The following is a 26248-nucleotide window of genomic DNA, read 5'->3' as shown; positions in this document are numbered from 1 at the left end:
ATTTTTTACGATATTATTTTAAATTGCATAAATTATAATAAAATGATTTTAAAATCCCTTATGGCAACGAAAGTTCAAAGTTACAGATGCTCGGTACCGCAACTTAAAGTTTAAACGGATCAGAGTGCACCCACACTGTTTACAGAATGGTTATTTATGTTAGTGGATTTCTCCTGAGTGCACACCTGGTTCCGGACTAGGACTTAATAAGGAAAATCTCACTTAAAGTTTACGTATGTTGATTTAGTTTGGTCGGCCAGCCAGCTAAGTCCAGTCTTCGGACCGCACAACCCAGTCATGGGGTAAACATGACTTACGACAAAGAGGCCTAAGGGTGGTTTTTATAATATATGTTTATACATATTTAATTACGTGTACAAAGTTACTGATGATTTGAAGGAAAAGTGTAAGTTTACGTGAAAATGATCATTTTAGTGCTTAAATGACGATCTAAGGAAAACGTATAAGAAAAAGTATATGTATGTTTATCATAAAATATTTTTACAGTTTTAAAGTTAAAAGTTTAATTTAGCAGTTATAGTATATGATTATAAAAAATTTACTGTTGAAATTGATGACAAAAGTTTTATGCATAAATTTTTAAATTTATATTTATTCTAAAAGTAGTATTGAAGTTATAGTATTAAATATTGTTTTACGAAATTCTTTAAAAAACTCATTTTGACCACACACTAATAATAATCTTATTTACTTATTGAGCGTCGTCTCATCCCAATCGTATTTTATTTCAGATAACTCTGAAGGATATGTCGGAAATCAAGTTTAGCAGGCATGCGGGTGGGGATTAGAAAAATAAAGATTGATTAGAAATATTAGTATGGTTTTAGATATTTATGTTTGTGTAATTTTTTTTCTTTTGAAATAAATGATTGTAATATAGATGATTAGCGCTCTGGTTTAATAAAAATTGAGTTTATTTGCTTCCGTTGTAAATTAGTAGTAAAAAGTTAATATCCCAGGCCCCTCAAGGTCGGGTTGTTACAATGTACATATAGAATGTAGGTTTTGACCAAAATTAAACGAAAAATTATTATGTTAGATAACCTAACTTAATAATTTATCAATTTTATAATCAAAATACATACAATTATTAGTTTAGATAGCCAGATATAAATATTTTTTTTAGGATTTGACCAAAATGCACAAGAAAATATCGAGATGTTATATTTTAGATTAGATTATTAATCAAATCCACTTTTTTTAAAGGTAATTTTCAATTAATGATCATTAATCGAAGTTAAACATTTCCAAAGTTACCCAAAATTTAAGAATATAATTGGTTGTTTAAAATTTGACATGCTAGGATGACTGAAGCTGATAATTTTTTTACAAGATAATTAAAAAAATAAATCCTACAACTAATTATATCATTAGATTAAATTGTATAATTACGTCACGCTGCAAGTAACTAATCATATCACTAGATTTTCATTGAATTTAAAAATAATCAATTTAAGTCAATTATTCTCAAATCACTTAAAAATTCTTCAAAATTTGAGAATATAATTAATTATTTAAAAATATAACATGATTTAACGACCAAATCTAATAATTTCTCTTACGTGCTCATATGTTAAAAAAAAACAACAACAATAATTTTACTCATATGTTAAAAAAAAAAACAACAACAATAATTTTACAACATCTCTTAAATAGCTCATCATTGAAAAATTCTCATTTCAACTAACCCTTTTTGCATGTTCTCATATTTTTACCATTTTTCTTCATTTGCCCTTCTCAAATGAATAACTGTTATTAAGGGTGAGTATTGGTACAATTAATTTGGTTAATTAGTTGAATTAATAAAAAAATTTCAGTTAAAGAATCTTATTAACCGAACTTAACCAAAATTTAATATTAACAAAGTGTAAAACCGATCGAAACGAATTTTAGTTGGTTGATTTTAACCGAATAGATATTTTAATATATGTAATTTATAATATATAACATATTAATATACATAATTATAAAATATATAATATATATAAAATATATAAAATTTTGGCATCTATAATATAGAAAATTATTAATTATTTACATATGCTATTGGTTAATTCGATTAACCAAACACATTAAATCCTAAAATCAAGCCAGAAAATAAAAGTCAAAATTTAATGAAAATAAGAATTGATTCAAACTGAGTAAATTTTTAATTGATTGAATTTAGTTTATTAATTCGATTTTTCCCCAAATCATGCCCACCCTAACCGCACTCACTCACCCAATCCACTTGAAGGGGCGAAAAAAGAAAAAAGGCGGGCCCCACAGTCAAACTGTCAAACAGAAGAAGCGCCGAGGCTGGCAGCCTGGCACGACACCTGCGCCCAAAGGAGACTTACGGTGAGGTCGGTTGGATACGTGTAACAGTTTAACAGGTTGGTAGGTCAAATAAGGTCCAAGGGTGCAAGGCTTTCGTCCACTCTTCTTCCACGTCTTCGACCTCGGTTGAGCCGCAGCGCTTCTGATCACTGCTCTTCCGCCGAGAGGCGCCCCTCTCTGCACTTCGCACTCTCCTGAAGTCCGGAGCCACAAAGAGTGTACTCCGAGGCGAAACCAGCCATTGAAGAAGCCATCTCCCATGGCTTTCGCGGCAGCGTCGCCGTCTTCGGTGACGATGCCGGTGCTCTGCTGCACTGCTCGATCGCCTTCGAAGGCCGCAAGGAAGGTGCCAAAGAAGCAAGCGCGCGCTGTTGGCGACTTCAGCCATTTGGCTCAGGTGCTTTGCAAGGACGCAGGTTTTATCAGGAAGCGATTCAGCGGAGGAGTCCGGTGGTCAAACGAAGCTTTTCGCTTCCCTCAGCTCTTTAAAACACTCGACCACCTTCTTTGGCTTCGGAATCTCGAAGACCCCAATGCCCCTCCCTTTTCCCCTCCTGCTTGGCCTCAACCATTCTATCCAGGTCAATCTCTCTCTCTCTCTCTCTCTCTCTCTCTCAGCACATCTATACACAACATTCGAATTATTATTAGGACTGTTTCTCCATCTGATTGCCGAAACATGGGGAAAGTAGAAGGAAATAACATGAGAATTCGAGTTGCTGGTTTGCGCTGTATTAATTTGTTCCTTAAGAGCTCAATTTAACTCAGTTCCATGGTTATATACTTATATTACGCTTGGTTGAGTAGAAATTTTTTGTTTTTCTTCTGTTTGGATATAATTGGCTTTGCATGTTGCTATTCTCATACGACTATTGGAAAACCTCAAAATGAAATCCCATTGTATAATCCCGATTTTTCTTAATGTGCAAGGTCCCTTTTTTTTCTCGCCTTTCCTCTTGTTGTTTAATCTATTCATGGAAGTGGAGGATGATGCAAGGAGTCCTGCACTGAATTTTCTTGAGGCATTTGGGAAATGATGTGAGTGCGAGGCTTGGAAAACTGCTGAGACAAATCTTAGTTTTATAACGAGGGTGTCAAGAAAAGAAATGTCCATGTTGCACTATCTGAAAGCATTTCATTACTTGAACTCAGGCACCTTGTGATCAGAAAATAACTAATCAAATTAAAGGTAAAATTGATGGTGAAGGCTAGTCAGATGTTATGATGCTTAACTTGTGTGATTAATAAATAATATGCCATAAATTGAGCAGGGCTGAAATGGGAAAGGTGATGTAAAGAAAGGACAGAAGTAGAAAAAATTCATCTGGGAAGTTAGAGACTTAGAGGTAGCATCATTTGAAGAGAGATGAGAAAAGTTAGCTGAGATGATTTAGTTGTAGTGAAGACAAGTGACTGCAACATTATTTAGGAGAAATTATACTTAGTTTAAAGGTGCTATGAGGATACGAAGGCCTAAGAAATAAGTAACATGGATTATTATTATTGGGAAAAAAATTACTGTCCCATACTTTTAAGTTAACAAATCATTATTAGATTAGAATGTTAAAAATAATTAGTTTTCCCTAAACCAATAGACTCTATTAACAATGTGGGACAACAGAGGTGGGATGCCTTAAGACTTTGTTACTAGACTAATGCATCGATACCAACCACCATCCATATTTCTATTGAAATGATTTTCCCAGACAATAAACTGAACTGTATCTCTCTCTCTGTGTCAATGTATTGGCCTCTATTATATCTCTAACTTTAGTATTGATGTATCGGTGTTCTGTGACAGAACTCTCTGGAGTGGATTTGTTCATGGCTGATCTCAAGGCCTTGGAGGCATATGCTTGTTACTTCTACCATCTCTCCAAGGCTTGGTCGAGGCCACTTCAGGAGTTCTATGATCCAGAGGAAGTGGCTAACTATTTTGGTTGCAGGCCTCATTTAGTAGCCCTTCGACTTGTTGAGGTATTTGAAATCAGTTATTGTCTTGCTGTCTTAATCAATCACAAAAATTCACCACAGGTTATTTCATCTAGCTTGTCAGCTGTGCTTTATGTTTAGCCATGTGCGGCCTCTGAACTCACAGACAAGGATTTTTTATTATATAATCCCCATATACAGCTTTTGCATTTTAATTTCTTTTGATTAACTAAACTTAGTTTCAACTTCTGCTTATGCTAGAAAGGATACTCTTGTGTTTTAAATAATCTCGATAAGCGAGTACAATTTTGGCAGCATGTAGTGTTATGTGTTATGCAATATTCTTCTCAAAATTGGCAATTTCTTTATATTATTTTCTTTTGGTTTTAAGCCTAACTAAAGGCCATTTTGTAGTTCTGCCCGAGAAATGCAATTTTTTTGCTGTTTTCTATCTGAACAAAATGCTTCATCATTAGTGGAAAACATAAGGTGATTCCATGCTGGTAAGTTAGATTGCCACGAGTCTATGGAGATTGTCCTAGGTGCAGTCTCAATGGTTCCGCTTAATAGCTTGCTTATTCAAAATTTGATAAAGCTCACTCTTGCTATTTTTCCACTCCGAAGTGTCTGTGACTGAATTCTCTTTTATCGAGAGTCAAACAGTTCAAGAAAATACTTGGCTAAATGACTTTGATGGCCAACTTTTGGCATGAGGTAGGGTCGTGATTGACAGATGGTAAGAGAAAGTACTGTGATATTTCTGTTTACTGTATGATTACAGATGTTTACTTTTTTAACCTGTATTGCACAGCTACACTTGAATATGTGCATGGTGATTCATCAGTATGATCAAGCTATTTTCTCTTGGCTATTTTACAAAAAAGCATATACTAAACGGGTTGATAGCTTGGTGTATTGTAAGGTGTTTTCCTCCTTTGCTTTTGCTGCAATCAAGATTCGAATTTGGGGAATGTGGAATCTCTATAGTCCAACTGTTGCTAAGGACATCAACTGGAATATATCACAATACAATTTTGGCATGGTGCTGAAAGAAACTATGCTTAGCCTTGGTCCCACTTTTATCAAAGGTGAGGCATGTAATCTAATTGATGTCTTAATTTGCAGATATAGGTATTGGTTTTACTGCTTTCCATCATTCTCACATTTGCTATGGATTTTCATAGAGTTGTTTTTAAAAAATATATGCCTTTTTCTTTCAACCTTTCCATGCAGTCATTGGATTATCAATATGCTAGTGACTTGCCTTTGCTTGCTGATGCAGTTGGTCAGTCTCTTTCGACAAGGCCAGATATTACTGGTTCAGAAATTTCTAAGGTCAGTTGATCAGTCTTTTATTTTTAAATTTATAAATCTGTTTTAAAGAAGCAGAGTTTGATTTTTAGGTTGTCTCTTTAATTTAATGTTTGTTAGTGTTGATTTTTTTTTTGTCTCCCCTTGACCATGTTCAAACATTTCCCAAACAAAATATTTTCCTTTTTTTACCTGTCGTGAAATGCAGGACGAGACCAAGAAATTGCATTGCGGGGGTGAGAGATGGGGTGCAAATAAATATATTAGTACCTTGTTGGGTTTTTATAAGTAAAGATCTCTCTTGTTTTCGTTTTTGTTTTTGTTTTGTTTTCCTCTGCCCTGCTTTGTCTTTTCAGTTTTTGTGGGGCAAGTTATGTGCTCCTTAAACCTTTCTTAAATGTTTTTTTTTTCAATTAATTGAGTAATTACTGTGGCATATATATTGCCAACATGCTTCTTCCGTATGCTTTGAAAGGCTTAAAAAATTCTGGGTGTCAGCTGTTTTTAGGTGCTGTTTTGCATTATTTTGTGACCTCAATTGGCATAAATTATTTGAAATTTCTCTGCTTCTGGTGGCAAGTGGTGGTGAAAACTCAAATATGAAGTTCTTTTATTCAAAGTATGTGCATGCACAGGGAGTATTCTACTGTAAAGATGCTTTCTTTACTGGTTTATGATCCAAATTGATTGCATGTGTCTCTTTTGCATTCTTTTTTTGGTCATCTTTTCATTTGAAACAAACTATTGTGCGAGAAAGTGACAAACAGTATTTTCAGTTCTTGCTTTTTTGAATTGTGATTGCAGGCTTCAGGAATTTGGCTGCATGTTTCCCTTTTGCATTTTTTTTTTTATCATCTTTTCTTTTAATACAATTTAATGTCTAAATGTAAACTATTGTGCAAGAAAGTGGAACAAACAGCATTTTTCAGCTCTTGCTTTTGAACTGTGATTGCAGGCTTTATCTGAACTGCATGATCAGATCCCTCCTTTTCCCAGGACCATGGCAATGAAGATCATTGAAGAAGAATTAGGTTCCCCTGTGGAAACAATCTTTAGCTACATTTCTGAGGAACCTGTGGCTTCAGCTTCATTTGGTCAGGTAATTCACACCTTGAAAATTATGGCATTCTGCGCATGCACACACATGCTTTGGACTTGGTTTCTCACACGTTTCTTGTGTTACATGTACTAGGTTTATCGGGGTACTACTATTGATGGTTGTAGTGTTGCTGTGAAAGTTCAGCGTCCTAATTTGCGTCATGTGGTTGTCAGGGATATTTATATTCTTCGCCTTGGGGTTTGTTTTGTCTTGTATTAATATGTATTTATTTGTATGTTTAAATATATCTTGGCATCACATTTCTTTGGGTTATTTCAGCTTGGTTTATTGCAAAAGATAGCAAAGAGAAAAAGCGATCCTCGCCTCTATGCGGACGAACTTGGAAAAGGCTTAGTTGGAGAGTTGGACTACACGTTAGAGGCAGCAAATGCATCTGAGTTTCGGGTATACTTCCTTTTTCCATTTGGTTTGCTGAGTTAAAAAGTAGAAGAGCTACTAGGACTTAACAGAAAAGGAAAAAAAAAAAAGAAAAAAACAACTAGGACCATACTAAAGTCTTTCCTTTTGACTGACTTTTTTTTTTAATTTTTTAATTTTATTTATTTATAGTAAAAGAAGGTATATTAGGTTGAGAAAGAGAAGTTACAACCTAAGGGGAAAGAGGTCCACTTGAAAATTTAAAAAAAAAAAAAAAACAGAAATAAAGCAAAAATAATAATAATAATAAAAAAAAAACAGAATAGTACTCCGCACCAAGAAAACCCCTTTTCAATCCCTCTCCATAATAATTCACTGAGCACTTTAAATTTGCTAGCTCTCTCTGATCCTTCTTGTCTTTGTACTTACTCCCATCAAAGCGCATTTCAATCCCACCAGCATCACACATTTTTAATCCAGTTTATCCATTATATCTTGGGCTTTTAAGTCTTTCCTGAAAATCACCTCCACTGGTGTAGGTCAACTTCCAACATTGCACTGCAGTTTATTATCCAACCTCATTGTTCTCACAAATAGGATCCCCCTCCAATCCTTCCAATGGGGCAGGACGTACATATGATAGGTCCCCTAGGACATCACAGGAATCAGAAATATATCCATATTGTTTCCAAATCTCATCCAACAGCAAACCACCTCATTGTCAAACTCACTGATGTCATCACTATCATTATTTGAAAAATCTCCCTACTCCATCACTTTCTATTGTTAAAGCTTGATATACATTGTTAGCTCACAACCTAACAACTTAAGCTTTTAGGTAAAGTGGTAATCTAACATGGTATCAGAGTTGGTTACCAGAAGGTCTTGGGTTCTACTAGTGTTGTCGCCCGCATTTATTCTGTGGTATTTAAAAATTTATTGTGTGTTTATCTCTCCACGTGCTGTTGGGCTGCACGTGCGGGGGAGTGTTAAAGCTTGATATACATTGTTAGCCCACAACCTAACAGCTTAAGCTTTTAGGTAAAGTGGTAATCTGACACCTATATCCTTCATCTTAGCAAGTGTATCTTTCACAATGCTCAACTCTCCTTATAATCACTATGACTAAGCAATGGAAATCTTGAACATTTTGCAAATTACTTAGGTTTTGTTAAGATAGAGCAATTGTTGATATGGAATGTACTTGTGGATGTCTATGGTGGGATTGAAGCGTTTTGTATAAGCTGACTGCCAATAATGTGTATTTTCCTTTAGTTGTCTTGCTATCAACTAATATTTCTAATTACCGCCATAATAGCTACTTTCTTTCTTAAGATGTGAAATGTATTTTACACTTAACATTTATGTTTACAACACAGATGCCTTTTTTGGAATTTTATAATTTTGAACTTTTTTAGATTTGTAGCATTGTAGGATATCTATTATTTTAAGGTAAGGTTGCTTCTTTGTGGCTGGTTGGTCATCGGTTTGAGTCCAAGGAAACAGCCTCTCTACATAGAAGTAGGTGTAAGGCTGCAGACATTGTGATGACCCTCCCCTTACCCTTGCGAAGCGAGGAGCCTTATGGCCTGGGGATGCCCTTTAGTTTGGGAACTAGGATATTAAATTTTGCCGCCTCCACTATATTTGCCAATTAATGATGGCCTTGCATCATTGTTGCAAAACAATCCAATCCACCATTGTTGAAATGAATTCCCAACAAATCCTCCATCCTAATCCTCATCAAATTCCATGTACTTGTGAAATTGAGGTAATCAACATTAGTCGAACCTTAGGGAGGGGAGAGATGGAGGGAGTTACTGTTAGAGACTGAGAGAAACACTAATGATCAACCAACCAACCACAAAGAAACATAGAGAGAAATGGAAAGAAAGGAGAAGAGAGGGAAAAAGAGGAGAGAAGAAACCCCAATGATAAACTAACCATAAAATTACTTAATGTCAAAATAAGCCCAAAATAACAAATATTTTAGTGAAATTGAATTCTATACTATTAATCTTCATTCACTGTGATCATTCAACTCTTTGTTGCTCCTCATCGTTCTCCCTCACTTGAAAAACTCGTCTTTAGGGTTAGGTTGACCGCATTGCTTCAAGGGAATTAGAATAATATTGCCAAAGATGTGCTTCAAAAGCATGATATTGAAATATTTAAATTCTAATTTGCCCTTGTATTTCATTGTGGTTGATCCTTCATCCTTTATAAGTTACTTATTTGAACAATGCTATTTGTTTTAGATATGTGAATCGGTGGTTCTTCATTTGTAATGGCCAACTATTTGGTGTTTTCCTTTACACACACATATATTTCTGTCTACACACACACATGTACATACATGTATACATAAATACATGCATACATAGATACATACATATATACATATTAAATATTAGCTGTATAATTAAGTCACTAATGAAAAATTATGAGAATATTGTTGTTGTGCCCCTTTTAACCAGAAATCTTGACATCGCACTTGACCATAGGACCTTGTGGAGCCTAGGAGCATTTTTGTTGATTAATTGGGTAAAATGGAAGATCTAATATCAATGATAGATCTCTTCCTCTATTTATAATATATGTCAAGTACAATACCAATAACCATAATATACCCTTACTACCTCATACTAACATAACTCTTAACACATACTAATAATGCTAAATGCTCAATTAACCTTTGGTACTCCCACTCAAGTTGAAGCATATATATATCATATGCTCTTAGCTTGTTACAAATGAATTTCATACGAGCACCTCCCAAGAATTTAGTGAACAAATCAGCAAGCTGAAGTCATACCTCACATGAGTGATTGTAATGAGCTTCTGTACAGGTTGCTCTTGAGCAAAGTGGCAATCAACTTCAATGTATTTTGTCCTGTCATGGAAGACTGGGATGGAGGCAATATGAATAGCAACTTGATTATCACACATTAACTCCATAGGCGGAGAATGTGGAAAACCCAATTCTTCCAACATGTTCTTCAACCAAAAAAGTTCACATTTAGTGTGCACCATAGTCCTATACTTTGACTCAACACCTGACTTGGCCACCCCAGTTTATTTCTTACTATTGAATAACTAGGTAAAATGGAAGACCTAACCACAATGATAGGTCTCGCTCTCTATTTATAATATATGTCAAGTACAATGTACAATTCCAATGACCATAATACCCTTACTAACCCATACCTACTTGCATAACTCTAACACATAATAATAATGTTAAATGACTAAATAATAATGATAATAATTATAATTATTATTATTTGTTAGAGTTTTGTTAGTAATAAGTGTGAGTTAGTAAAGGTATTATGATCATTCCTATTGTACTTACATATGTTATAAATAGAGGGAGAGACCTATCATTGAGTTTAGGTCTTCCATTTTACCCAATTACTCAACATGGTATCAGAGCGTTATCCAAACTAAACCCTACTCTTCTTAGCCGTCGCTGGAAAACACCATTTCTGCAGCTGTCCTTCCTAGATTCACCTCCACCCCATATTAATTCACAAAACCAACCATACACCCATAAACGGACCCCCCCCCCCCCCGGGGGGATGACTCACCCCACAAAACCCCATCGCCGGAGGAGCCCCCACACGCCGACCTCACTCGCCGGCGCTTGAGTGAATTTCTAGCCACCTTTTTTTTCCCCTTCGGCCATGCTCTGATTCCTTCTCTAGACTATATTATCAAGTTATTAGGTCAGTTTTTTGCTAAAAAATTCAACCTTTTCTAATCATGCACTCACGACATTCCATTAATGTTTGTTCAAGGCTTGTGAAGGCTTCTTTGTGAGTTTTTTGGAGCCATGGCTGCATTCATATGTTCTGTTGTGAGGCTGTGGCAGTGCTGTCGGTGAATTGTTCACCTCGTCCGTGGCAGTACGACACCCAAGGAATGGTTGTTTGATGCTTCGTGAAGCTGTTTATCAATTGTTAATGAGTTTATTGGGTATTTGGGTTTGAGACAGTTGAATTTGCTAGTGTTTTTTTTTGATACACTATTCTAATCCATTCTATGTATCAAAATATCAAGCTGTTGGGCATGTGTTTTTGCTTCAAGATCCCATCTTTGTTGTGACAATGCACTCATGGTAATTTGTTAGTTTTTGTTTGGTGTTAGTAACGGTCATTGGTGACCTTCTCGGGCCAGTGGCAGTGCTCATAAGCTGTTTCTTTTCTGTTTTTTTTTTTTTTTTCTTTGTGAGGCTGTGGCAGTGTTGCTTTCTTGGGGCTAATGGTAGTTTCGGTGGTTCACCTCTCCAATTGTTCCAATCCTGAGTGTTGCTTTCTTGGGGCTGCATGTGAGTTTCTTGGTGCTATGGCAGCCTTGTACTGATTTATTTGTGGCTTGTTCATGGTGGGTCCCCTTGTTTGTGGTTGTTCCAATTGTTCCAGCAATTAATCTTATGATCATTGGTCTGAGTTTGTGAATGTTGGGATGGTGTTTGCAAATCCCAAAAGTATGATTCCTTCGTTAGTCACTAGTTTGAGTGAACCGCGTACTATGACGATATGAGAGGAGGAGTATTCCAGGTTTCTACAGTATCAATTGTGTAAGAACCCGAACCGTGATATATGGGTTTATTTTGTAAAAGAGGGGTAAAAGTGGAAATTGTACAGACTTTGTCGACGAAGCCATAATTCGTCGATGAAGCTAGTGAAGAACTCGTCGACGAAATTCAGAGGGTCGTCGACGAGTAAATGCTGAGGGGTTCAGGAAAATTTAAATATCAGGATTCGTTGACGAAATCGCTGCCTCGTCGACGAAATCCCTGAAGACTTCGTCGATGAGGACACCAATTCGTCGACGAAGCCTCTCGGGTCAAAGGTGCTATAAAAGGATATTTTGGGTTGCTTTGGGACTAAGTTTTCCCAAAAGCTCTCCCTCTCTCTCTAGAACTCTCCCTACACTCTCTCTCTCTAGTTTTTCTTTGCCGTACATCGTCTGATTCGCAAATCCAATGTTACAGCGAGGATTGGTGCAGGATTCTCTACGTTTCTAGTGGATCGAAATCTTGTTTCGGAGGATTTCGGGTTTCGGGCTAAAGTCGAGGTAAGACTCGGTTTTCATTTCTGATTCGGTATATGTGTAGTAGTACGGATTGTAAGTATGTATTGTACTGTGGTTTGTAGATTTCGGAGTCTCGGTTCGTAGTTTTGAGGACCGTAGAGTTCGTGGTTGGATTTCGGGTTAAGGTAAGGGGATTCTGTTTATATCAGTTCATTTTCGAAATCAAGATCGGTAAGCTTGTAGGCTACGATCATGTGTATGTTTTGGCTACTTATTTGGGGAAATCTATCGGGTAAAAATGCGGGATTTTCAGGTTACAGTTTTTGGGAAAATTGGAGATTTCGGGTATCATCTCTACTTTGTTTGGAAAACCGCTTGTCTTGTTTAAACTATATTATTGAGGTGACCGTAATCCATATTTGCATAAACTGTATACTTGAAATTGTAAATGATATGATTTGCCGTAAACCAAATAAGTGTGGTATGTATGGTTGTATGTATTTTGTTCCAGATATTTGTAAAATAGCTATGTGGCGACTAATTACCGTATGCTGAAATATATAGGAACATGAGTTCCAAAATGATTCCAGGGATTTGTAAAACTGTCAGGTATCAGGTAGTTACCATGGGCAAGAGTGGCCGGCTCTACATTTGGGGTGTGAAATATCACCAGTATGATTCGGCTGGTCACCGAAGGTGTGTTCTACACCGTTTGTAGCAATGGATTCACTATGGGCCTAAGATTGTCGCAGCGTAGTTTTACACGTGGTAATGTAATCGTGGTGAGACTGGGTGACCGTGTGTAGTTGCGTATGTAGCAATGGATTCACTATTGGGTCTGAGTCGTAGATCTTCGTAGTTGCATGTGTAGTAATGTAATCGTTGTGAGACTAGGTGACCTTTTGTAGTTGCGTATGTAGCAATAGATTCACTATTGGGCCTTGATCGTTGCAGCGTAGTTGCGTATGTAGCAATGTAATCGCTGTTGAGACGAGGTGACCTTGTGTAGTTGCGAACTAGTGTGACAACACTGACCGTATGTATGTATGTACGTATGTATTTGGATATCGTATGAACTGGAATGGGTTTTGTGAAAATACTGGAACTGTATGAAACTGTACGAATTGTTTCAATTGTTTCGTATGTATAGTGTTATGAAGTATGTAAAATGACACTGGTATGCCACACACTATTATAACCTGTTTTCTCCCTTACTGAGAGGTGTCTCACCCCGAATATATATAAATGTTTTTCAGGTCCTTCGGGTAGCCGAAACTAGCATCTTAGCGTTCGGAAGCGAGGGGTGTTGTTTAGCTACTGCTAGTGCCTGATAGGTATGAGTTTGTGTAGCCGGGTTGTCGTGATGGATTTTGTAGACGCCCGTAGTATGTATGGTATTCGTAGGGATGTATATCCTTGTATGGTATAGACTCTGGTATGATACTAGTTATGTATAAAAGACCGTATTTCGCTGCGTATTTTGATGAGTGTGGACGTTATAGGGCATCTGTTCACCCCACGGGGTTGGACCCTCTTTGTATGTCGTATCATGTATGTTTTAAGTGATATAGAGATAGGTTAGGTTACTTAATTTCGCCCCTGGGTCCCATTTTCGGGTTGAGGGCGTGACAAATTGTCTAAACAAGCATCTTATCACATTGCATCTTTTGCCCAGAAAGGTAATCCTACAGTTTGCATGTCATCTGATATCCTTCCTACTAGTCCTTGGATTATTGATTCTGATGCCACTGATCATGTAATAGGTGCAACCAACTTCTTTTCTGATCTCCAACATCCTAAAAATCTCCCTCAAGTTACCCTTGCTGATGGGTCCACTATTGCTGTTAAGGGGATAGGAACAGTAAATCACACTTCTTCTATCTCTTTTTCTTCTACTTTAAACATTCCTAAATCTCCTTTCAATCTTATGTCAGTTAGTAAGCTTACAAAGTCACTAGATTTTTCTATCACATTCTTTGTTGATTCTGTGGTTATTTAGAATCTGAAGATAGGAAAGGCAATTGGCATAGGACGTGAGGCATGTGGACTTTACTACTTTGAGTCGCCTTCTCCACCGATTGCCTGCACAGTCGCAGCTACACTAGTTCAAATCTATTGTCGTTTTGGTCATCCGTCCTTGGACAAGTTGAAACAGCTAGTTCCTACTTTGAGTTATGTGTCTAATCTTGAGTGTGAGTTCCATCAATTGGGCAAGCATCATTGTGTTCCCTTTGCTCCTCGGGTTGACAAATGGTGGTTAGTCCTTTCATGCTTGTCCATTCTAATATTTGGGGTTCTAGTCGTGTGACATCAAAGTTGGGGTTTCGGTACTTTGTTGCATTTGTTGATGACTACTCTAGGATGACTTGGTTATATTTAATGAAAGATTGTTTCGAGTTGTTTGATATCTTTTGTGCTTTCTGTTCCCAAATAAAGACTCAATTTGACATGCCAGTCAGGATACTTCGTAGTGATAATGCTAAGGAGTACTTCAGTACCCAATTCAATACTTAAATGACTAACTTTGGTATGATCCATCAGTCCTCTTGTGCCCACACTACACAACAAAATGGAGTTGCAAAGCGAAAAAACAGACATATTTTTGAAGTCACTTGTACCGTATTGTATCAAATGAATGCCCCCAAAGTCTTTTGGAGTGATGTTGTGCTCACAACTTGCTCCTTTATCAATAAAATGCCATCCTTTGTCCACGGTGGTAAAATTCCATATTTATCTTTCCTAAGGCCCCTTTGTTCTCTCTTCCTGCTTGTGTATTTGGTTGTGTTCTTTGTCCATCAATTATCTCCAGGAATGGATAAGTTGGATCCTCATGCTACCAAATGTATTTTTTTGGGCTATTCCTATACTCAAAAGGGATATTGATGTTATAGTCCTACTCTACGTCTATTCTTTGTCTCTGCTGATGTCACCTTTTTTGAGTCTACACCATAGTATTCTGTTTCCTTGAGTTTTGTTGACCTTGATGAGTCCCTTCCTCTGCCGTGTCTTCCATATCCAAACCTAGTATTTGTGCCTGATCCTCTTACATCTTCATCTAGTTTAAGTCCTTCTCTTCACTTGAATCATCCCAATTTATAGGTATACACATGGCGACTCAAGGGGGGAGTGCCTTCTCTAACTTCTACTAGTGTGCCTCTAGTTCCCTTATCAGATGATCTTATTTCTCGTGATGCTGATCCTTTAATAGCTGTTCAAAAAGGTAAATGCACTTGTACCCAACATCCGATCTCTAATTTTGTTTTTTATGATTTCTTGTCACCCTCTTATTATTGTTTTGTTAGTACTTTGTCTTCTATTGCTCTTCCAAGATCTATTTCTGAAGCCCTATCCCATTCTGGGTGGAGGACGGCAATGGTTTAAGAGATGAGTGCACTACATGATAATGATAATTGGGATTTGGTACCTCTTCCTCTTGATAAGTTTGTGGTTGGTTGTAGCTAGGTGTACAATGTAAAAGTCAATCCTGATGGTTTTGTGGCTCGTTTGAAGGTCCGCCTTGTTGTTAAGGGTTATACTCAAGTGTATGGTTTGGATTATTCACACATTCTCCGGTTGCTAAACTTGCCTCAATATGTTTGTTCATTTTTTTACCCGCCACTTGTCGTTGGCCTTTACATCAGTCAGATGTGAAGAATGCTTTCCTACATGGTGGTCTTCATAAGGAGGTATATATGGAGCAACCCTCTAGGTTTGTTGCTCAGGGGGAGTCAGGCTTATTATGTCGGCTCAATAAGCCATTGTATGGATTAAAACAATTTCCAAGAGCATGGTTTGGCTGTTTTAGTGTTGTAGTACTTGAGTTTAGCTTTCATCGATGTGCAGTAAATTACTCTGTATTTTATTGTCATACTCCATTGGGTAGTATTTTGCTTATTGTATATGTGGATGACATTGTGATCATTGGTGGTGATGATTGTGGCACCCAGGATCTAAAGCTTTTTCTACAGAGTAAGTTTTAGACCAAAGACTTGGGACCATTGAAGTACTTCTTGGGTATTAAAGTATCGAGATCTAGTACGGGAATTGTCCTGTCATAGAGGAAGCATTTTCTTGATCTTTTAGATGAGACGGGGCTGTTGGGATCCAAACCTGTTGATATACCCATGGATCCCAATAGTAAGTTAATGCCATATGTGAGTGATTTGTTGCCTAACCCAAGTCGATACTGGAGACTTGCTGGAAAGTTGAATTATCTCAGTCACTTGACCAAATATATCCTTCGCAACAAGTGTTGTGAGTTAGTTTCTCGGTTCCCCAAGAACAAGTCATTAGGATGCAGTAATTTGCATTTTGAGATATCTCAAAGGTGCACTAGGGAGAGGTCTCTTATATCAGGATTGGGGTCACACTCATATTTAGGGATATAGAGATGCAGATTGGGTTGGATCACCATTTGATCAAAGATCCACAACCGGATATTGTATCTTTGTGTGTGGTAATTTGGTGTCTTGGAAAAGTAAGAAACAAATTGTGGTTACCAGGTCGAGTGTTGAGTCAGAGTATGGGGCTATGACGCACACTACATGTGAACTTGTTTGGTTAAAGAACATGTTGAAAGAACTAGGTTTTCCACATTCTTAGCCTATGGAGTTGATGTGTGATAATTGAGTTGCTATTCATATTGCCTCCAACCCTATCATCCATAAGTGGACAAAACTAATTAAAGTTGATTGCCACTTTATTTGAGAGAAATTTGTACAGAAGCTCATTACGAGCATTCATGTGAAGTCAGAGTTTCAGCTTGTTTGTTCACTAAAGCCTTGGGAGGTGATTGTGTGAAATTCATTTGTAACAAGCTGGGAGCATATGATATACATGCTCCAGCTTGAGGGGGTGTGTTAATGGTTATTTAGTCTTTTAGCATTATAATTATTATTATTATGTGTAAAGAGTTTTGTTAGTCATAATTGTGAGTTGGTAAGGATATTATGGTCATTCCTATTGCACTTACATATATTATAAATAGAGGGAGAGACCTATCATCATGGTTTTAAATAACGGCCGTTACGTAGCGTAACGGCCGATACGTAACGGAAATCGGAGGCCCCGAAACCGATACGGGCCGATAATGCGGTTCGGAAAAAATTCACGGCTGTAACGGCCGTTACGGAGGCGTAACGGCACGTAACAGCCGATTCTCCAACGTTACACTTCATAACGTCCGTTACGGACCGTTACATGGCCGACAGGTCGCAGATTCGCTGAAGGATTTCTGCTGCAGGCAGCAGGCAGCAGCGCTGCTTTCCCCCTCTCCCCAGTCCCCACACCCATCTGCCATTCAAAGGGTAAAATGGAAAGTTACAAACTAACCTTGAAAATTTGTTGGCGCCTGGCGGAAGCAATAAGAAGGCTTCGAAGCCTGAGAGTGAGCACACCGAGGCTACCGAGCAGATCTACTCATCTTGCAGTTCCAGCAACTTGGCGAGTCACCGGCGACGGCGAAAGGTCTGCAGCAGCTCCGCCAGTCGTCGCAGTCGGCACCTTCCTCCGCCAGTCGTCGCAGTCGCCACCAGCCAGCCTCTCGTTTTAAGCTTCGGAGGCTCGGAGCTTGGAGTCATCGCTGCTTTGTGCTTCGTAGTTCGCAGCTTTCGCTCCTTCGAGCTCCTTCGAGTTCCCTCGAATCCCTCCCCTCTCTCGGTCTGACTCGACTACCAGGCCCAGCGTATGAGACACTCTAACACTAACACTCAACACCCACAGCACTTTTCATTATGTTTTTTTTTTTTTTTAAATTATATTTTGTTGTTCCCACAACACTTTTCATTCTGTTTTTTTTTTAAATTATATTTTGTTGTTCCCACAGCACTTTTCATTATGTTTTTTTTTTTTTTAAATTATATTTTGTTGTTCCCACAACACTTTTCATTCTGTTTTTTTTTTTAAATTATATTTTGTTGTAAAATAGGTTTGTTAAATTGAATTAAAAAAAAAAAGTAATTTAATAGAGTAAAAAATTAGAAATCATTAATAATTATGTAAAATAAAATTTTCTTAATTTATAAATATTTTAATTGTATTATATTTTTTGAAAGATAATTATGAAAATTAATTCCATGACATAGCAAGCAATTATTAATAGTATATAATTAATATTTTTTAAGGTTAGTAAATAATTAATATTTACCAATAATAATTGAAGCCTTTTTTATAATAATATTTGAATATCAATAATCCACTACTGCATTCACCATCTAAACAAAGCATTAAAATAATGTATGTACACAAGACATCCATGTGATGGCATTTTATATTATCTAGGCTTAATTGAGCTCTATTTTTCACCATTCTTAAAGAATTCTAAGGAATACTCTGCACAATTATTATAATATTTAGTCTTAGGATTTGCCAAATTCTAAGGAATACTCTGCACAATTATTATAATATTTAGTCTTAGGATTTGCCAAACTTATAGAAATAAAATTAATTCATGGCACCAATTGGCTAACATACTATTTATGTCAGCTGGACAAAGTGGTTATTTTGATAAAGAAGATATCATATTCACTCCCATCTATTGAAAAAATATTAAATAATGTTCATATTATAAAAGAAAAAAAAATTAAATAACATCTGTCACCCATTTTATGTTACATGTGTATCTACTTGCCATTTCTTGAGTAGGGTGACCCTGTTTATTAATATTTTTTAAGTTTTAAAACATCATTTTGACCTTAAATTTAAAATTAGGTAAAATAAATGTTTACATCTATTTTTTGTTTTTAGTTATCAAATAAAGTAAAAATTGATAACTTAATAAAAAAAAAATTAACCTAATAGTTAATACATTAATAAATCTGATTTTTACTAATTACTACTGGAATTTGTAGAAAAATTTAATTTTAATCCATATACTGAGAAAATGCTTAAAAAATTAAATAGTCAATTTGTAATGTATGGATCTCTCTTTGTGATGCTATGATGTATATGAAAGTAGAGCAAAAATCTTTTTCACCTGTTAATTTCTTATAGTTATAAATGAAAATAAAATCAAGCTATAAAAAAAATGAAAATATCTTTTTAAAGATAAAGGAATATATATTTTTTGTAATAAAATATCTAATATTTTATAATTTTGTTTATTTAAATATAAAAATAATAAACATTACTTATTATTTTTAATCAAATATTATACTTTATTTTTACGTAATAAGTATTTAAAATTAGGACTATTTAGTACTTATTATTTAATATTTACTAAATTACTAATTATATTATTCCTGTCATTGTAGAAAGGTTGTAACTTTGTATTTTCTTTATATTTTGTGTAGAGATCATCAAATTAAGTCTATCAATATGTCACGTGATAGAGGAAATGAAAACTTACCTAGTGAGGATATTGGATGGCATTTTGGTACTGCGGTAGACGGTAATAGACATGTTATTATGTGTAAGTTATGTGGGAAGATAATCAAAGGGGGCATTACACGCTTGAAACAACACTTGGCACATAAAAAGGGTCAAGTAGCTGGATGCTCAAATGTGACCATACAAGTAAGAGAACAAATGATGAAACATCTACAACAGTATGCTGAGAAGAAAAGAGATAAACAAAAAAGACAAGAAGAGGCAGAAGCCCAAATTAGAGGAGATTTTGAGAATTTGAGCGATGAAGAAGACTTAGAAGAAGAAAGTATGAGATTTGCTCGACAAGAAAGCATGCGATCACAACAACAATGGGAAGAAAGACAAAGATTTCGAGCAAGAACAACTGGAAGGGGTAATATTTATGAAGAGGGAGGTGGCTCTGGCAGTGGTGCTACCAGTGGTTTCAATAGAGCAGGAGCTCGATCTTATAGTGGTCGAGAAGCTGGAGGTAGTGGACGACAATGGATCAATCCTGATGCCCCTGAAGCTAGACTAAAGGCAATGGATCCTATTTTAGAAAGAAGCAAGAGTGCGAAACAACCAAAACTCAACACAAAGTTACTGAAAGGTTTAAGAAGTAAATTAGGAAAAGCGGTTGGAAAATTCCTAATTTATAATCGGATTCCAGCGAATGTAGCTGACTCTCCATTTATGCAGCCTATGCTTGATATTGCTGCAGAGGTTGGAAAGGGGGTGAAGGGTCCATCACCCTATGAGATATCTAAAATTTATTTGGAGCAAGAGTATCAAGAAATGAAAAATTATATAGCTTCTTTTGCTGTAATTTGGAAAGAAAGAGGTGTAACACTTATGTGTGATGGTTGGTCAGGACCAACTAGAAAACACATTATAAACTTTTTAGTTTATTGCGATAGAGGCACCGTGTTTCATAAATCAGTTGATGCCTCTGATGTGCCAAGCAGAACAGCTGAATATTATTTCAGGTAATTTTCTAATTTTAATTGTATATGCAAATAGTATTATGGACTTGCATGTTTTTAATTAAATAGTAGTAATTATTGAATCTATAATTTCATTTCAGATTAATGGACGAGGTGGTTGAAGAAATTGGAGAGGAGAATGTTGTTCAAGTAGTGACTGATAATGAAGCTGCAATGAAGGCAGGAGGAAAATTATTGATGCAGAAGAGGCCCAATCTCTATTGGACAGCATGTGCAGCTCATTGCATAGACCTTATTCTTGAAGATATTGGTAAGAAAAGTAACGTGAAGAAGGCCTTAGAAGATGCAAGAACAATAACCTCATTTATTTACAACCACACATGGACAGTGAATTTCATGAAGAAATTCACAAATAATAGAGAGTTACTTCGCCCTGCCATCACTCGATTTGCCACAAATTTCATTGCTTTAGAGACTATTGTCAGGCATAAACAAGCACTAAGGGAAATGTTTACATCTGATGCTTGGAAAAACTCAAGGTTTGGAATGGCAAAATCAGGCCTAGCATATGATTCGAAGAAAATTATCTTAGGCAAAGAGTTTTGGCAAAAGGCCTCTGATATAATTAAAGTGCAAGAACCCTTGGTGAAAGTTCTTAAATTGGTTGATGGTGATGAAAAACTAACCATGGGCTTCATATACGAGGCAATTGATAGGGCGAGGTTGGCCATTCAAAAAGATTGCCGGTTTTACAAAGACTATTGGAAAATTATTGACAACCGGTGGAGTTTTCAGTTGCACCAAGATTTGCACGCTGCTGGTAAGTGTAAATCAAATACAATTTCTTATTATTTTAACTTTTAAATTATGCATAGTTGCATTAGAAAACTATTGATTAATATGTTTCTAAATTTAATTGTAGGGTATTTTTTGAACCCACAATTTCTTTATGGTGCCCCACCCTCTCCTGAAGTTGCTAGAGAAGTCATGGATGGAGTTAAAAAAGTGATAACCAAGTTGGTACCCGATATAGATACTCAAATTCGGGCTATTAATCAAGTAGGTATTGGTTCCATTAAATTGAATAATGAATTGTTCTAGTATTCTGTAATACTTTCAAGAATAATTATTAATACATCTAATTAATTAATTATATTTCACAATCATCCTTTTTTAGTTGTTGCTATATCGAGATAGGCAGGAGACTTTTGGAACCCCATTGGCTCAAAGGGCAGTGAAACAAACAAATCCTGGTAAATATGACTATATAGCTAAATAATGGAGAATTACTTTATTTTCTCTCTTTGTGTTCAAATTTGACTTTTGAAATACGCTATACTAATATAAAACTCTTTTTAATTATTAATGCAGCTGAATGGTGGATTCATTATGGCTTGTGTGCTCCTGAACTCCAAAGAATAGCAATTAGAGTTCTTAGCCAGACCACATCAGTTTCGAACTGTGAGCGTAATTGGAGCACCTTTAGCCTCATCCATACGAAAACAAGAAATAGATTAAAGTACATGAGACTACAAAAACTTGTTTTCGTACATTACAACATGAGGTTAAAGTTAAGACGTACAATGAGAAGAAGCCAACGAGAAATTGAAGAGGGTTTCAATCCTATCAATTTGGACTACATTTTCGAAGAAGATGATCCTTTAAGTCAATGGTTAGAGGAGAGAGAGACACCACTACTCGACGGTCAGGACAATTCAAATTGGTTAAATGAAGAGGTTGGTGGTACTACAGAAGGAGGTGATCAATCACCAATAAACGCGCATGATGATTCAAGTTCAAGCCCTGAACGTACACAAAGTGATGACAATCTTGGTTTGAGCCCACCAAGTGATGATGATGGTAATAGTGGTGCTGGAGCTGGGGTTGGGGGGGGGGGGGGTGGCAGTGGTGGTGGTGGAGGCGGCGGTGTAGAATATAATTATGGATATGATACAGGGACATCATTTGGAAGGGATATATATCCTTCTGATCCTTATGGACTACATGACATACCTGAAAATTATGACTTGGGTATTCCTCCAGGGAACCAATCTTCACAACCCAGGAGAAGGAGTGCTCGTGGTGACCCTAACGATTCTACTGAAGATTCATATGGTGTGGTTCGTAGTTTGGGCGACTTTGGTTTAGATGGTTCATCATCACAATCATATGGATCTCATCCAGCATATCCACATTATGCATCTCGTGACTCACATTTTTATCCCAGTGGATCAGGAATCTCAGGATCTAGTGAGTCTTCTTCTACACACTACTCAGAGCCAGCCCCTGCCCCAACTTATAGACATTATTCAGGAGAATTTTCATCACCAGTACATTTTCAAGAGCAACAACAAAATGACGTAAACTTGGGTTCATTCAACTATGTATTTCCACAAGGATGGGGAGATAATTTCCCATCCCAATCCCAAGATATAGATGCAAATTATGAAGACCCTCCACGTCATTCTTTTTGGTGGCGACATGTGTTATGTTATAAATTTGTAATATTGTATTCATGTATTTTCAACTATTTATTGATATTTGATATTAATCACTTTTTAAATTCATGTATGTGTAATGTGTATATTGAGTATTAAGTCTATTGAGTATTGATTCATTTTTAGTAACTTTATGACTTTAATTAATTGATTCTTACATTTCTACATCTTTTTACTCATTAAAGTAATGTAAACTATAAAAAAAATATGTTTTTTTTTGTAAACAGCGCACTAAAATTAATATAAAAATCATAATGCCTATTAAAAAGCATTTGTAGGTTGAAAAAAAGCCTTCAAAATTCATTAAAAATCATGTATTAATGGATTTCATGCTTATTTTTTAATTTTGGCATGGTTGTGCATGCGTGAAAAAAATTCACGACCGTTACGCCCGCTTCCCGTTACGTAACACCCGCGTCTCCCGCGACCCGCGACCGTTTCGCGACGTTACCTGCGACCGCGATTTCGAACCATGCCTATCATTGAGTTTAGGTCTTCCATTTTACCCAATTACTCAAAAATATCATATACTTCTAGCTTGTTATAAATGAATTTCATATGAGCACCTCCCAAGGATTTAGGGAACCAATTAGCAAGCTGAAACTTAGGCTTCACATAAGTGGTTGTAATGAGCTCTTGTACAAGTTTATGCCAAATAAAGTGGCAATCAACTTCAATGTGCTTTATCCGCTCATAGAAGACCGAATTGGAGGCAATATGAGCAGCTTGATTATCACACATCAACCCCCTGGCTGAGAATGTGGAGAACCTAGTTCTTTCAACATATTCTCCAACCAAACAAGCTCACATATGTGCCATAGTCCTATACTCTTAACAACACTTGACCTGACCACCACAATTTGTTTCTTACTTTTCCAGGACACCAAATTACCACCAACAAAGATAAAGTACTCGATTGTAGATCTTCAGTCTAATGGCATCCCAACCCAATCTGCATTTGTATATCCTTGAATATGAGTGTTGTTAACGGAGATAATTCAGGCAATTAGACTATAAATAATGGGCTGTAATTAATGCTGAAAATCTGGCAGCATTTAAGTGCTGAAAATCTGGCAATTATGCTGTAAATAATGCTGAAAATATGGCAGCATTTAAGTGCTGAAAATCAGGCAACAACTATGTAAATCTCTTCTATATAATGAAAGCAAACCTGATGGAAAGGGTATTCATACCAAAATTAACATGGTATCAGAGCCCCTCATTTGATTCCATTGTTTTGGTCTTAATCACTGGATGTGATTCTCATCACCTTTTTTTTTTTTGTCTTTTTTTTTTTTTTTGGTTTTTTGTTTTGTTTTTCTCGGTTTCAGCAAGTTCTTTCTTGCTTTTCGTAGTCGTTAGCCTTCTCTGTGATGTCCACTTTGGTGGTTTTGAGTTTTGTTTGGGGCTGCCGGATTTTTTATTTAGTTGCGCACGCTGTCCTTTGTTGCGGGCTACTCTTCTCAGTGTTTTTCTTGTGGTGGTTGCGCATCTTTGTGGCTGTCGGCAGTTTCTGTGGTGGTCAGCAGCTTCAACTCCTCCTGGTGTGATTGACAAAGGTGCTTCAACTCCTCCTGGTGTGATCAACGAAGGTGCTGTGTTTCTTCCTCTGCTGTGTCGTTTTTCACACAGGGCAGGTATTTTGAGTTAGGCTTTCGTGTTTGATCTGGGATTTTTTTTTTTTATTATTTCTGCTGGGCTTTTGTAATCTGGTTGTGTCTGTGGACTTCTTATTATTTGGATTTGGACCCGATTTGGGTTAGGCTTGCCGTTTATTTGGTTGATTGCTTGGGCTTATTTTTTTAGTGCCTTTCATTATGTCTATTGAAAAGACTATTGTTCGATTAACTGGAAAGAATTTCTCTACGTGGGAATTCCAATTTAAAATGTTCTTGAAAGGGATCGAATTAAATCATATTGATAGTTCTGCTCAAGTTCCCATTGATGAAAAGGAATTTGCACAATGGAAGGTCAAGGATGCTAAGGTGATCTCTTGGCTGTTGGGGACGATTGAGTCTCACCTTGTGACCAATCTTTGCTGTTTTACTATGGCTTAGGCTATGTGGGATTATCTCCACCGTATTTACCACCAAGATCACAGTGCTCGGAAGTTCCAATTGGAGTTGGAAATTAGTAATTACAGTCGAGGTAATTTACCTATTGAACAATTTTATTCTGGTTTTATTAATCTTTGGAGCAAGTATTCTGCTATTGTTCATGCTAAGGTTCCCCCTACGACACTCATGGCTCTTCAAGTAGTTCAGGCTGAGAGTCAACGCGATCAGTTTTTGATGAAACTTCGACTTGAATTTGAGCCTGTTTTAGCCAGTTTATTGAACCGTAATCCGGTTCCTTATTTGGATATTTGTTTGGGAGATTTATTGCGTGAAGAACAGTGGTTATCCACTCAGATGGGTATGACTTCTGAGAAGGTATTTTTTGAGGATGTGAATGTAGCATACGCAGCAGCACAAGGGAGAGGGAGGAACAAGTTGCAGTGTTTCAGTTGCAAGGAGTTTGGTCATATTGCTCATGACTGTCCTAAGAAAGTTTGTAACTACTGCAAGAAAGAAGGCCATATCATCAAAGACTGTCGAGTGTGACCTCAAAATTGCCAATCCCAAGATTTTCAGGCTATTCTTTAGTCCTCTTCTTCTCCTTCTTCTGTGCCACCCACTGTGAGCTCTAACTCGTTTCTTCTCACACTAGCAATGGTCCAACAGATGATTGTGTTTGCTTTTACGGCCTTAGGCCTACAAGGTACGATTGCTAACTCAACTTCTTGGATTGTTGATTTGGGCGCTTCTAATCATATGGCTGGTAATATGACGGGTCTCCATGGCGTTCACAAGTATAGAGGCACGCAAAATATTCATATTACTGATGGCAGTACTCTTCCAATTACTGCTGTTGGTAATTTGGGCTCTTTATTTCGCGATGTTTTTGTCTCTCCTGGATCATCTACCAATTTGATTTCTGTTGGACGATTTGTAGATAATAACTGTGATGTTCATTTTTCTTGTGGTGGTTGTCTTATGCAAGAACAGGTGTCGGGGACAGTGATCGCGAAGGGGCCTTAAGTGGGATGTTTATTCCCTTTACAATTTTCTATTCCTAATGTTGTTTCTCTTGCTTGTACGGCTACTGCCAATAATAATGAAGTTTGGCATAAGAAATTGGGTCATCCTAATTCTATTGTTTTGGCTCATCTTATGAAACATGGTTTTTTGGGCAATAAAAATTCCTTTTCTTCTTCTCCTGTATCTTTTGATTGTGCTACTTGTCATCTTGGTAAAAGTAAAACTTTACCTTTTCCTGTGTATGGTAGTCGTGCTTCTAATTGTTTTGAGATTGTGCATACTGAT

The 26248-nt window shown here is 36.7% G+C and overlaps 1 protein-coding gene across 3 annotated transcripts in view; it reads left to right on the top strand.

The window, feature by feature from the left end:
* The first annotated feature begins 2403 nt into the window (after window positions 1–2403).
* LOC131165632 (uncharacterized) overlaps window positions 2404–26248 on the top strand; it is a 55727-nt gene continuing 31882 nt past the window's right edge. For 2 of the 3 annotated variants that reach the window (XM_058123579.1, XM_058123581.1), the window contains exons 1-7: window positions 2413–2921; window positions 4142–4317; window positions 5195–5360; window positions 5555–5607; window positions 6539–6682; window positions 6776–6880; window positions 6962–7087. In XM_058123579.1, the coding sequence (XP_057979562.1) occupies window positions 2600–2921; window positions 4142–4317; window positions 5195–5360; window positions 5555–5607; window positions 6539–6682; window positions 6776–6880; window positions 6962–7087 (1092 nt within the window). In that variant the 5' untranslated portion in view covers window positions 2413–2599. Of the gene's footprint in view, window positions 2922–4141; window positions 4318–5194; window positions 5361–5554; window positions 5608–6538; window positions 6683–6775; window positions 6881–6961; window positions 7088–26248 lie in introns of all 3 variants that reach the window. The other variant, XM_058123578.1, reaches the window with a different exon arrangement.

The sequence above is a fragment of the Malania oleifera genome, chromosome 10 (assembly GCF_029873635.1).
Source record: "Malania oleifera isolate guangnan ecotype guangnan chromosome 10, ASM2987363v1, whole genome shotgun sequence".
Taxonomy (NCBI): domain Eukaryota; kingdom Viridiplantae; phylum Streptophyta; class Magnoliopsida; order Santalales; family Ximeniaceae; genus Malania; species Malania oleifera.
Note: the sequence above shows the minus strand (reverse complement) of the source record. Positions and strands in the feature narration are given on the sequence as shown.